Source organism: Abramis brama (assembly GCF_963993115.1).
Source record: "Abramis brama genome assembly, chromosome: 16".
Taxonomy (NCBI): Eukaryota; Metazoa; Chordata; class Actinopteri; order Cypriniformes; family Leuciscidae; genus Abramis; species Abramis brama.
In genome coordinates this window covers 26,513,671-26,528,496 of record NC_139978.1, presented here as the reverse complement: position 1 = coordinate 26,528,496, position 14,826 = coordinate 26,513,671, and the positions used below count along the sequence as shown (strand labels likewise).

The window sequence follows — 14,826 nt, the reverse complement described above, 5'->3', positions numbered from 1 at the left end:
TCTTCAGCTTAGAGCTTAGAAATTCAAGCAGGCGAAGTCCTGTCATTTCCACTTCACCAGGATTCACAGTCCAGCTTATGCTCATTTATGCCATGCTGAATAGCAAATATATCTGACAGTTGGGGCTTTCTGTTTCCTTCAAATGAATGAAACCAATTAAGTTGAAAGGCAATACTGAATTCCACTGTACACCTTCTGAAGACATACATTCATTCACAACCATTTCTACATTGTTTTGCAATATAAGTAGCATGTAAAGCTTTCTGCTCTGCCTGAGCAGGACTGGCTCCTGTGTTGCTCAGAATCAGATGTTTTACACTTAAAGAGAACTTTTAAAAGAGAAGGTTGGAGTTAAATGATCAGTAAATAGTTGTTTTTTTTCTGTAATACTCCACCCAAAAATGAACATGAAAATTCTGCCATCATTCACCCTCATGTCGGTCAGAAAAACATTTTGAAGAACGTTAGGTAGTCAAAAACCATTGAACCCATTGACTTCCATTGTATGGACAAAAAAATAATAATCTCAAAATATTTTTATGTTCCACAGAAGAAAGAAAATCATACAGGTTTGTAAGGATATTATGGTTATTACATTATGACACAATGTATCCCTTTATGTATACCAGAAGAATGATTTATTCACCTTGAGTCTTGAGTCTTGAGGTTTTAAGGCAAATGTCAAAATCAAATTAAAGGGATACTTCACCCAAACTACAGTATCATTATTCCAAACCTGTTTGACTTTTTCCTCAGTGGAAAGCAAAAGAAAGAACTTTTGAAAAATGCTGAGTTTTTTCTTCTTCTATACATTGAAAGTCAATGGTGTCCAATGTAGTTTTGTTTCATTGGATGGACAAAAACATTCTTTGAAATATCTTTGTGTGTCTCCTTCACACAAGGAACGAAAGTCATAAAAGTGTGAAATAATTTTAGGGTGCGTAAATGATGAATTTTTTGGAATGAACTGTCCCTTTAAGTGTCTCTATGGCCATTCAAGAACCAAGCATCTCTTTAAAGGCAGTAGTGTGGATTTAAGGCAAATTTTGATTGAAAACCTTCACGTTTTCCCACAACCTGCTACTTGGAGGGGATCACCACTAATGGTGGTCCTCGCTTGGGCCTCCACATTAGCACTTGGGCGTCATTAGCATTAGGTTTACCCAGAGCTTTAGGGGGGATCGGCTCCATATGAGTCAACACCTTGGGCTGCTCCTGGTGCACCCGGCCGGTGAGCCTTGCTCGGGATCCCAGTGGCTTGGAGGAGTCCACGGCGATGTCCACTTTCATCCTCCACTTCACTGTCTGCAGGAGGATCTTCTCCTGTGTGGCCATATTCAAAGCCACCAGCCAAGTGGTGAAGCTCTGGTCGCGTTTGATCCTCGTGAGCAAAGGCACATTGCTCTCGCTCACCGGTACGGCCCATGTTACGCTGGGGTAGAAGTTATCATTCATGCTGACAGTGAAGCGTGAGGGTTTGGATGCGGGGCCAGAGAGGGTCACCGTTTCCGTTGTGTTTCCGTACCACGGGTAACTCACGCCGTCTGAGTCGCTGATGGCCTTTACCAGTCCTTCTCGTAACTCTGGAAGCTCCCAGCTTGACCTGCGGAAATGAACGTTTAGAGGTGAAACAAACAAACACGGTTGTGCTGTTGCTGTAAGTGAAAGAAGATGCTGAGTCCAAGTGTACAAATGATAATTGGGGTTAAGGATGACATTCATTATCAGGGTCCCAGCTGCATGTGTAAAATGACTCAGTGTGAGAGGACGTTAATGTGGCTGGGTGTTGTTAGGTATATGACCCCATGCTGGCATTTCTTCTTTGGTACAGCAACATCTGTGTCACAGTAAACCCCACGCAACCACCCGCTCAGGCAGTAATACACACCCCCACACACATGTCCACACCTCCACACAGACAGGCCCCCCAGGCAGCATCAGAAGAGCCCACATCACACATCACACGTCACAGGGCTTGTGGGTGGGTGTGAGAATGTCTCTATCTCGTCTGCTGCTCTGTGGAGATAATTGCATTCGCCTGCAAAACTAAACTGTTTAGTGCAACCACGCTGATGTTTCAGAGCTGCTATTCTGTTTTTATCTGCTGCCTCTCCCCGTCTGATCCAGTGACAGGCTGTGAAACTCATTTGTGGGAGTATAAATGAAAGAGCAGTGACTGATGAAGGTGCAAACACTCCTCCCCTTAGGCACTGAGCTGATGTATGCATACTCTCTGAATATAAATCACTGATGCACTGCACTGAAGTTATCCTTTGCCATACACTATTTAAAGTCGTAATTGAACAGACTAATATAAATGAAAAATGTACTCATGGGTCAGTGACAACTTTTTTAAAGTCAGTTTATACAAAGATGATTTAAATGTGATAAACGTGATTTCAATTTCTGAATTAAATAAATTTATATATGTATATGTGACCCACAAAACCAGTCATAAGTTGCACAGGTATATTTGTGGCAATAGCCGAAAATACATTGTATGGGTCAAAATTATCGATTTTTCTTTTATGGCAAAAATCATTAGGATATTAAGTAAAGATCATGTTCCATAAAGATATTTTGTAAAATTCCTACCCTAAATATATAAAACATTTATTTTTGTGAGTGAATGCCGCACAATCGTGAACATAAATGGACAACTTTAAAGGTGATTTTCTCAATGTTTCAATTTTTTTGCACCCTCAGATTCCAGATTTTCAAATAGTTGTATCTAAGCCAATTATTGTCCTATTATAACAAAGCATACATCATTGGAAAGCTTATTTATTCAGATGGTGCATACATCTCAATTTCAAAAAATGTACCTATGTGACTGGTTTTGTGGTCCAGGGTCACACACACACACACACAGACACAGACACACACACACACACACACACACACACGCATATATATATATATATATATATATATATATATATAAAATTTTTATTATTATTATTTTTTAATTAAGTGGTGTAACTGTCCAGAGATTGGGGGAAAATAATGAAAAAAGTCTCATAAAAGACTTCAGTTCTTGATTGTAGAAATGTTGACATAAGCAGTTTGGCATATTTATTTTATTATTCTCAATTTTTTTTTTTATTTAAAATAAATGAATAGGCCTATCTTTTGTTCTGGTAAATCAAAGTCAGTGTGGCATCAATTTGATTTAAGAGTTTTAGGAAAAGGATGTTTTGTTCGGGTCAAAATGAGTAACTTGAAGAAAAACACTGGTTCATGAATCACGACTCAAATGACTCACCTGTATTCAACATCCAAGTATTTTAGTACCTTACAGTTGATGGCTTTTTGGAGTCATTTAATTCGAATTAGGCTAATTGTTTTTCAAAAATGACAGACTGAAAGAACTTGGCACAATATGTAAGAACTTAGCACATTTGTTTTAATCTAGATTTTTAAATACTTTTTTTAATCTCTGACATCCTTATTTGCCACTGACCCAGATAAATGATTGCTTATCAGTGGCTTAATTTCCATATTTTTAGTTCATTTAGAGAAGAGGACATCGAAGGCATAAAACATGCACCAGGCTTACATGCCGAGGTCTCCATAAGTGTTGTAAAATTCCATTTGAGTGCACGCTTGAATCCAACCCACAACCCAAGTCTCATTTCGAGGGATCGGCGGCATTACTATCCGGGCGGAGGCCTTGAAGTACGGGGTTTTGTAGCGGAGCACTATGGGTGAATTCTCCTCGATCACTGTCGGGCAATGGTCAATAGTAGCAGACACGTCGTAAACAACGATGTTCTCGCGTTTGATTCGGGGCTTGCAGGCGACACTCTGAAGGCAACCCATGGCTGGAGAGGGTCAGAATCAGGGTAATCGGCCAACCAAGTAGGGTGTTTAAAAAATAATAAATATACTTTCAAATGTCCGAAAAAACGCGTCGATCTAAGCTCATGTCCAGTCCAGGCGCCCAAAATAGTTAGGCTACTCAAATGAATAAATGTAGGCTATTTGAATTATGAAAAGTCAACCACAAAACATAAACGGGTGTCAATCAAAAGCACGTGCTTTTCCCCAAGTCAATGCCAGTTAGATATGATCAACAGATATCAAATAACTGTCTAGTTACTCGGGATCAACAACAGGTTGCAAGACCTCCGACCATCTCTTGATCTTCGGTGTGCCCATGCCTTTGATTGTCACTCGCGATCGGGCTCAAGGGTTGTTTTGGGCTCCCACTTCAATCTGATATGTTCCCTTTCAAATCCACATGGCCTTTTGCAGCTCTTCGCCCTTTCATTCGTTTCTTTCTGGTCCGAGTTTTCATGTCACAACCGGAGGCAGAGCAAAAACAGTCAGGTGTGGCGGACCGCTCGCCTCGACAAGAGCTGGTCGCGATTCTGTTTTTCTCGATTGATGTTTGCGCTTTCGGAACAGCAGACAATCTCAAAGTATTTCATGATTTACAACGGAGGAGTATACATTACAAGTATGTTAAACGGCGAAGTGTTGCTCTCGATCACAAAACAATTGACGTTCCGTTATAGCGTGAATTCCTTCAGTAAACAGACATCCACACAAACACGCGAGGCGTCCAGATGAGATTAGATAAATCGTTGAAATGTGCACTGTCAAAACGACTGCTATTCAGCTTTTAAATACACCGTTCCCATGTCCGTTGTTGATGTGCACGGCGTGGTCGCTGTTCTGTTGCTGTGGTGCTGAATGAACGGTCAGAGGCGCGTGGGAGTACCGGTGCACATTATAGCCCTCCTCACGTAGAGCTACACTCAGTTCATCAAATAGAGCTCTCCGTTAAACAAAACCAGGAAAAAACTATGTAATGCAGTAATGGAATAGCTAATGAAATGCATGACTCAAGATTGTACACCGAGTTTGAACCTGTTGATAATGTTGGATCTTATGAAATCCTCTGGCTATTCGTAATTCTTTAGAAATAGTATATTACTTATGCAGGCATATATAGATAGGGCTATGTTGAACACATAATGATGTCTCTTCCTATGTAGTTGGCTTGTGTAACACGAATAGGTTGATCTTGCCATATGTAAAAGTGGGACAAATTTTCAAAAACAAAAGGTAGGCTAGGGGTGGAGATGTCATAAAAGTAGACCCATTTATCCATATACACATATGTGTAAACCTCGTTTCACGCTTTTTTAAAATCGCTGACTGTTAAGCCTAGTAATGGTCGACAAAAGACATTTGCGTGAAACTTAAAGGGATAGTTCGCCCATAAATTTAAATTCTATCATTAATTATTCACCGCCATGTCCTTCCAACCCCGCAAGATTTTCGTTCATCTTCGGAAAACAAATGAAGATCTTTTTAATGAAATCTGAGAGCTTTCTGTCTCTCCATTGACTGCTACGCAACTGACACTTCAAAAAGTTTAGTCCAATTTTTCTGAAGAGACAATTGTTTTATATGATGAAGAGATTTAATTTAGACTTTTATTCACATTTAAACATTTATCAGCAGACATAAACCAAAGCTCACCTGAACCTGTCTGGTTGGAGAACAAACCTCATTGGTTCTTTCAGAAGCTCAAACGAGCTGCGTAACACAAGAATGAACCTCATTGGTTCTCGCACGTCAAGCAAACATGACGCTTGGTGCTTCTGAAGCAAATGGTGCTTCAATTTACCACAACTGATGTGTGAGGTGATGAATGTTTATGTTAATAAAAGCCTAAATTAAATCTGTTCATCATATACAGTGATCGTGTCTCTTCAGAAAATGTTGACTAAACCGCTTAATTCATATTATATATAATATTATATGGATTCGTTACACAATCTCTTCATTCACTTTTGGAAACGTCAAAGTGCCAGCTGTAGCTGTTTATGGAAGGACAGAAGCTCTCAGATTTCATCAAAATGATCTTCAATTGTGTTCCGAAGATGAACAAAATTCTTACGGGTTTGGAATGACATTAGGGTGAGTAATTTATGGCAGAATTTTCATTTTTGGGTGAACTAATCCTTTAGGCGATTGCGCCATAGTGAAAGCACAGGCACCTGAGTAAACCTTAAAGATGAAAAACGTTTATATGCTGCAAGTCAAGAGATAGCCCAAGATGCAAAAGACAATTTTACTGCTAACTTTAAGAGCAACATTTTCACTTGCAGAATTGAATATAATAATTAGTTTTTGTAACTTTGATCCATATTTAACCTCCCCTTCTCTCTTACATATTAGGCTAACACAGGAAGATTATACAGCGCGAGAGACATGTTCCGTTTCTTAATTGGTGGCTTTCCGTGTTACCATGACAGCCAACATAGACGGACTGACGTCACTAAGGCCTATCTCATGTCAAATTTATCCGTCAGGGAAACATCACTGTGAAAATTGGCTGGTATCTTGTTAAGTACGTGTGAGGTCAGAAGAAGATGATGGTGATTAGTGAATCTGAACGCACCCTGCAGTAAAGCGCAGATTTGACAGATTGAACGTGTACAGGTGTAAGTGACATCAGAATGACAGCCGACTGCCTCCTTAGGATCAATTTCTTTGTTGTATTTCTCATTTTTAAGTCGCTTTACATAAAAAAAAGTCTGCCAATCGAATGAATGTAAATTATTATCTCCATATTCGTTCTTCTAAAGCATGAGCAGCCCACAGAATGAGGTAGAGCGATAAAAAGAACTTTAGGATGTCTACCTTTCCTTATTTTACGTGTCACGTGACATACAAATGAAAATATCTCATAAGTAGGCTATTATACGAGTCACGCAGTCTGTTTCAAGAACACTAAGCACCACACAGAGAAAACGTTCAAAAAGTAACTTTTATGTTTTATCTTGTTTCCTCGTCTTATTTATTTATTTATTGTAAGTATTTTCTTAAAATAGAATGCCATGTCTCTAAAGGCACAGTCTGCATTTACCAAATTATCCAGCAGAGGGAGATATTGCTTCTGAGAAATGCAAGTCAATTGTAGGACTAGCTCGGATTTTCTGAATGTGTAGGTGGTGTAAAGTGCACTCTTTCATACACACTTTTTTTCTTTTCTTTTTTATTGTTTTAATGCATAAAAATGTTTGCGATGGCTGCAGTTCTGTTACCAGAATTTTTATGTTGTGATTTTTTTTTTTTCTTTTTTTTTTTTCTTTTAGGTCATTACATTGTTTTGGAAAATAGCATAACATAGGAATAACATTTCTTTATTAAATTTGTTTCTTATGTCCTCTCTAGTGGACACCAGGACCCATTTATTAAGAAAATTAAAAGACATGAAAAGACACGAATAGGCAAAAATAAAGTTTTTTTTTTTAATTCACCAATCAATTTTTAGGTTTCAAGCTCTTTTTTTTTAAATCCAAACTTTGTATAAAGATGATTTTCAACTATGTTATGAAAAATATAGCAGACTGGTTTGATATGCCATTTTACTTTTATGCAGTATGTGTGTAAACATAGCCATAAGTGTCATTCCCATTCTATGCAATGCATCTACACTGTATCTAATTTGCATATTAATGTTTTCTTGGGGCAACATAAAATGTAAAAAGACTTGTAATAATGGGGAATATTTTCATAAGAATATCTCATATTTCATAAGAATATTGAATTTCTTTCCCTATTCACTTGTTGTGTCTCCAAACATGACTACAGAGGTCATGAATGAAATAGATGCCCTGTTTAACAGAAAATCATATTCTGATATGACATAGATTTAATTGCTGATAATTACAAAATATTACATGTCAATAAGAGTGCTACATTTGATCATTCAGTCATTTTAAAAGACCAAGGAGAGGGAGTTTTCATGGTTAGACCTCCAAACATTTGGTATCTCTGCAAAGCCCCGAATGTGCTTATTACAGGACATCCAGACCAAATTGTCAGAGAAATTTGCTAAAATATAATGTCCTCTACAGAGGAAAAAACTCCATTGCTGGGTCTCAGGAGGATATGACGTTTTTGTTTTTTGTGATGCATGTTCATAGTTTTGTGTTTCTGAATCAGCTGGGGGTCAAAATGGCAATGGAGACAACAAGAGGATAAGCAATCGAGAGAGAGAGAGCAAGAGAAAGAAAAGGGAGGAAGCAGTAATCTTAGTTCAGCCGCCTGGTTCTATCAGATCAGGCTTCTGGTGGAGTGGATTAGAGCTTGGGTGAAAAAGAGCACTGGAGAAAGAGCCGGGAGATGTCTGTCGGGTAGCCTGTCTGACTGAGATGGCCCAGCGCTAATGGACAGGTTAAGATGGTCTGTAATCCTTACATGGGTGGGTAAATAATCCTATGCAGAACAGGTCTAGGCCACTTCAGCATCTATTCAAACCATGTAATGTGACTCAGTGGAGGGACACGCATGAGAATCCTCCTTTAGTACACAAGTACAACAAAACACTTAAATCCATGTAATCTAGAGGAAACCGGGGCCGTGGAGTAGAACATGGAAATACCTAAACCATCTGAGCATTTGAATTGGACGTTCAGTAGTTTGCTTGGTGCCTTTTAAGGTGACATGGAAAGTGTGTGTGTGTGTGTTAGTGAATTGCAGGAGGAGCAAAGAAGCTGAGGAACTCATCAGAAACCTGTGTGTATCTGACCTTTCTGCTTTAATGAAATGTCATAAAGATAAAAGAGGAGTAATGTGTGTGCGCCCATGTACGCAAGACCTGTTTGTGAGTGTCAGCAGAATATAAGCCTAGATATGTACGTTATACATTGCCTTCCTCTTTCTCCCTCCTCTTTCTGTCTTTCTCGATGTAATAAAAGGTTAGAAATGCTGAAGCTCCATCTCTCATCACTATTCAATGCTCAGCTACATCGCAGATGCCTAGAGACCACGACTCCTGCCAGACTTTCAAGCTAATTACGTTCAATCCTTTCACACTACTGTTCAATTATGAACATTTTCTTTGAAGAAATCAAAAATTTCCAGTTACAGTACATATTGTCACATCTGGGCCTAGTTCATAAAAGGTTCATTCAATTAAAACATATAGTTTATACTAATAAAAGAGTGTAACTGGAAAGTGGAAACTCAATATTTCTTGGAATCTAACCAAATCTTTGTACCAGTTTTTTTTTAGGCTATGAGCGGAGTAAAGACAAGGACAAGTGTCCGTTGAAAGATAAAACTGGAATAGGACAGAAGGCCCTTGTGTCTTTGCGGTCTCATCTCAGAGCCTTGTGGCCTCACTTGCGTCACCTGATCACTTTTTTTCCACCGAGATTTTATTAGTGGATTGGACCATCTATTTTTAGTATTTTGTATTGGTTCATTTTCTAGCTCAGATTTGTCAAAAAATCTGATATTTATTGTGTCCTTTCACTAATAGGGTCTTCTGCAGGTAAATATTGTCTGTGGTGCTTCAGGACTGAAGAGCCCTCAAAACCCCCTTTTGCTTGTATATAGACCCAGACACATTTAGTCAGTCAGTCAGCAGTCTGAGCCACCTAAGGCTTCAGGAATCTCCTGCCTGCTCAGGGCACTTCCCGCTCAGAACGGCAGACCGGAGAATCAACAAACCCACGAAAACCTACAGTAAACGCCACAAACACACTTATATGACACACACACAGTGGATTTACAAGCAAAATTACTCTGATTATTAGTAACATCTGTTTAAACATTTTATTTCCTTTAACTGCATACAACAACTAACTAATGAGAGCTGACCATTGCACTGCAACACACCACAACATTTATGGTATTTTTCCATGGTGCAATTTCACGAACACAATTAATTATTTCAGTTATTTAAAGGGAATTATTTTCAGACTGATATTAAACGGATTGGTCATTCCAAAGCTGTATCATTACATTTCAAACATGATTTTTCTTTCTTCTGTGAAACACAAAAGAAGATTTTCTCTGGTATCGTGTATATTCTGTTATGTTGTGTTTTGGTTTTGTTTGCCTGAGTTAGTTTCCCTAGCTGTTAATTAGTTTTCACACACCTGTTTCTGTTCTCCTTGATTATGTTCCCTGTGTATTTCAATGACAATGATATGCTTAAAATGTATACGTTTTTTCTTTGAGTTTTGCGTACAGATGACACCCATTGCCAAAACGATGCCCATTCACACGGACCCGCGTAAACGGCTGAAAACGCTGTATTCTGCTGTCAGGCAGTTAGATGGCAATGAAAAACGATAGACTGAACACGTAATACGCCTGTGCATGACTTTCGTTTTCAGAGATTAGTGTTTTTGTTCTTTACACGGACACCGTTTTCAAAAACGTACACTTTGAAACCCGTTTTCAAAAGTTTGCGTTTTCAGTCACCCAAAACACCGTTGTCATGTGAATGAATGGCCGATACACATAAAAGTTTAACGTTTTTAGTTGAAAACGGTGTCGTGTAAATGGCCCCTAAGCCTTGAGTTCTTTCTGTTCAGTGTCCGATATTGTCTATGTTATGTGGTTGTGTTAACATTTAGCTCCTGTGATCTCCTGAATGTTCTCTTGTTAGTTTAATAAAGTCTGTTTGGTAACACTTGATATTTTACAGTGTCCTTGTTACATGTAGGCTAGTTACTATAGTAATAACTATAAATTATACAACTATAAATTACATGCAAGTAACCCTACAACAAACCTTATCATAACCCTAACCCTATAGTAAGTACATGTAGTTAATTAATATTACGTAGTACTTTATTTAAGAGTACTACTGTAACAACACTGTAAAAAAAAAGTTGCTGCCTTAAATTAAGTACAATCAACTTGGATGATTAAGTAATTTCAACTTCAGTTACATTAAACTGACTTAATGAGTTGAATCTTGTATAACATAAAAAAAAAGTTGAAAATTGCTTAACATATTTTGATGAGGTAAAGCAATGTTGTCATAACTTTTATAGTGAAGGACACCTTATAAAAAAGTCTAACCGACTGTTTTTATTTCTCTACTCCTTCATCGTGCACATCAGCCACCAGCACAGGTCATCAGCACAGGTCTCTGTGTTTTTTGTCCTATACTGAAAGTCAATGGGTTCATATGTTGTTTAGACCACAAGTCATACAGGTTTGAAACGACATAAGGTTTGAACTATATCTTTAACTATCTCTGATAGTTAACCAGTGTAAATTACATCACAGGGTGAAATTTTATTCAAAAACATGACTGATTTTAAGCTTTACATAGCCTACTTTTACCTGTAGTGACCATATCACACAACACTAGCAGATAGGATGATTGCAGTGCAAAAAGGAGGGGAAACAGATTTTTTTGACCTTGTGACCATATTTGTGCTATTGAGAGTGAGTTCTTGTCTTTGTGCATGACTGCTGGCCCTGAGGCTTAAAATCACAAAGCGCTGTCATTAAGAGTTTGTTGATAAGATCAACCAATGCATGCTGCTTAAGGGGTGCACATTTAGTGCTACTAGAGGATTACAAACAGAAATCATGTTCTGATTTTTATTATAAATTTTGCACTGTCCATCTCATAATGTTTTTTGAATGCAGTTCTACAGGGTAAAAAGAAATAGGGACATAAAGTGTTTGTATACAGGTTTGACTATATTTGTGAGGGCCGACATTTTGAAAATGTCCTACTAATATGGTCAAACTGATATCATCATCCTACTGATATCAACAGGTTTGTGGGAGAATTCAGTTTCAGGGTATTGTAAATATGACTTCCATATAAAAAAAGTATTTTACTAATAAAATAAAACCAGTGTGTGCATGTATTGTTGTGGACATTGATGTGTCAAGAGTTATGGCAAATGTTAATGCCGCTCTTAGCTGAGAATGTCAGTGTCCTCTGTGTGTTGCATGCTTGTGCGAGCGTGATAGTAAGTGTGTATATGCATTGTGTCTTTGTGTGTGTGTGTGTGTGTGTATCTGTGAGAACCATGTTGGAGTGCTTTAGCGAAGCAGTGTAGCGTGCAGTACAGGAGTGATGTGGGCTGAGCCGACCTGACCGAGCCCCGGCCCTCCACTAATCCTGCCGTTTTCAGGAGCCCTGGCCCGTACTTGATGAGCTTGGGTAAGAAAAGGGGCATCTCTTTCTCCCGCTCGCTTTTCTCTTTTTCGTTCCCTCTCGTTCTTTCATTCTCTCTCTCTTTTTCTCATGCACCCCCTCTCAAACCCCAGCCCTGCCTGGAGCCAGTGTGCAAATGAATGAGTTCCAAGTGTTTACTCAGCAGTTCTCTCTCTCTCTTTCTCTCTTCTCTTTCTTCACATCTCTCTCTCTCTACACTGACAGATATAGCTGAGGTGAACACAAAGCTAAATTTCTAACATCTCTTGCAACATAGAAAAGTTAAATTGGCATAGATTTAGGGTTAGAATTAGATGAGTTGTTTGACTTATATTAATATACAGTGGCTTCAAAATGTTTGGAACTCTTGGGAAAAAAAAATTATCGAATTTTAACAGTAAAAGTACAAAATTTATCGACATTTTCCCTTACTCCACAGTGAAAAATTGTAATAGATCTAATGGGAACTTTCATCTAATTTTACAGTGTTAAATGTTCTTTTTCACCTCCAAAATCTGTACAAGTGGTCTTATAATTTAAAGTAAAAAGTCATAAAAATTGACATCCCTAGAATTCTCTGAGAGACAGCTTGCATTGGATGTTTTTTCATTGAAATAACTGTTTCTTAGTTTTTTTCATATCATTAGGGTTGTATCATATCTTATGTTGTTAAATTAAAGTTTTTTTGCACAATTTTAATATCGTGTGTTATCATGATGATGTTTTGTTTGCGTGTATGACACCATGCACATTATGTTTCTGTCCTTCCTGTGTTTTTAGGGTGGCTGTCAGTATATTGTAAAGGTAAAAAAAACAAACATATTTTAGTTTTTTTTTTTTGTACCACATATTTCATTTCAATATGTAAAACTTAAAATGTTGCTATCGTATTTTTATGGCAAAGTTTTGGCAAACACGGCTGCCTCTTTCTTTTTCTTTTTTTTCCTTCTTTTTTTTAGTGTAGAAATGTATGAATGTCATTGCACATTTTTTCAACAATAACCTCACAAAAGTGAAGTTAGACTAAATGAAAAGTTTTGGAAGGACATGAGGGTGTCGTTCTTTTCTGGTGAACTATCCTCTTAAGTGTCTAAACATCATAGAAACGTTTTTCCTGTGCCTTTGCTTGAGGTTGCATAAAATCCAGAGGAAATGGACACAAGTATATTTTACTTTAATAGCTATTGAGCCATTAAATTTTAACCGCCCGTTTAATTCAATACAACGCCAACAATGCCCTGAGGAAGGAAAATCTTGTACATTCTTACTGGATATTAACATGTTCTAGACTTGTCATGATATAATGCATTACAAACCAGGTCCATTTTATTCCAGCACTTTTTGAAGAGTTGTCAGACTATGTATCTCTGGTGTGTGTGTGATAAGAGAGTAATATTACGGGGATTACCGTGAGATGGTGGGCCCTGGGGCTGGTGGATGAGGGTGTGGGGGAGGAGGGGCTGTTTCCTGGCTGTAGCCCTTGTTTGTCTGCCTGACCTGGCAGCACTAGGGCAGATCCTGCTTGGATACAACCCTGATCCCACGCCTGTCTGAAGCTGTTAGCCAGCCGCTCTGTTCGGCTAGCTAGGCTTAGCGCGTCTGGGCACAGGGGGCCGCCACATGCTTTGTGCTTGGGCAGGGGTGAATGCTGTTTTGGCTTATGACTCTGGTCTTATTCATACCATTTCTTTCCTATCAGTCAGAGCTGAACACTATCTGTCCAGTTCCTCACTCTCACTCACATCCCTTTTTTGCTCACGCCTACCCAGACATGCATGCGTTTACCGGTTTAAATTATATATCGCCTGTCTATTTAGAAAACTTGCTTTGAGCTTAAGTGAAAAGGTCTAGGGTAACTTTCTACCTCCTGACCTTCCTGTAGATCCCTTGTGTTGAAAAGCAAAGCCCTGGTAATTCCTTGATAGGTTTAACTATTCATTTACAGCTAAAGAGAATTCTGTGTGCACGCTGTTATTGTCTTTCTGTAATTCGATCAGTGAAATCCTGGGCGAGAAGTTGATGTTGAGTGCTATGATGCTGTATTAGCACCTGCCCTTCTATAGTCTCATTCTGGAGAATAAAAATAAACCAGCAGTATTTTCTTAACATTCTGTAAAGTTTGCACAGCTCAATTGCTGTTTTTAAAAGCTTGTTATTATTTTTCAATTGGTGGATTGAGAGGTAGTTTGGGAAGTCTCTTACAGCCTTTCTGTGTGTTGTTTCTGTCCTGGATACACAGTGAACCCATGGGCAAACTATGAGAGAGAGCAAGAGCGAGAGATCAAAGATAGAACTTTCAGTGAGCAGCCTGTTCTTTTATTTTGTCCTTTCTTGCACTGTAAAACATTTCAACCTGCTAAAATGAAAATCTTAAGTTTGATTGCTGCCTTTTAAGAGTCTAAGTGGTGCAAATGTGGCAATCTGCGAGGAAAAGTTTGTTGCACTTTTTGAACCACTTTGAACTTAATAAGAAAGACTCATAAACTCAAAAACTGACAAAAATGTAAATGTGTGGATAGAAAGTTGTATAAATCTCACAGTGAGCAAAAATTAGTCAACAAATTGAGTATTCATAATGTTTCAGATCAAAAGCCCTCCTCCGTGAAACTTAAAATATTTTGCAGACAAGTATTTATCCTCCACCTCTCCAACCTTTCCTTCCTAATCCTGTCACTCTTAAAACCCCCCAAAGTCAGTGGAAGCTATTATGTAAGCCACTTTGCCTTATCTGATATCGCACAATGTATATTCCATATAAGGTCACAAGCAGGTACGACTTCCTTTGTGTTTTCCCTTGAAGGACAGAAGAGGAAATTGTTTATTTAGCTCATATTAATAATTAAGGTAAGAATATCAAAAAGCTATAGGTTAGTTTCAATTTA

At 38.3% G+C, this 14,826-nt stretch overlaps 1 protein-coding gene across 1 annotated transcript; it reads right to left on the bottom strand.

Moving 5' to 3' along the window:
- Nucleotides 1-941: 941 nt before the first annotated feature.
- Nucleotides 942-3,942, bottom strand: fam78bb (family with sequence similarity 78 member Bb). The gene is made up of 2 exons (XM_084138508.1): nucleotides 3,560-3,942; nucleotides 942-1,603 (listed from the first exon to the last, which is right to left on the bottom strand). The coding sequence occupies exons 1-2, from the start codon at nucleotides 3,820-3,822 to the stop codon at nucleotides 1,081-1,083; spliced, it is 786 nt and encodes a 261-aa protein (XP_083994634.1). The 5' UTR covers nucleotides 3,823-3,942; the 3' UTR covers nucleotides 942-1,080.
- Between the last annotated feature and the right edge of the window lie 10,884 nt (nucleotides 3,943-14,826).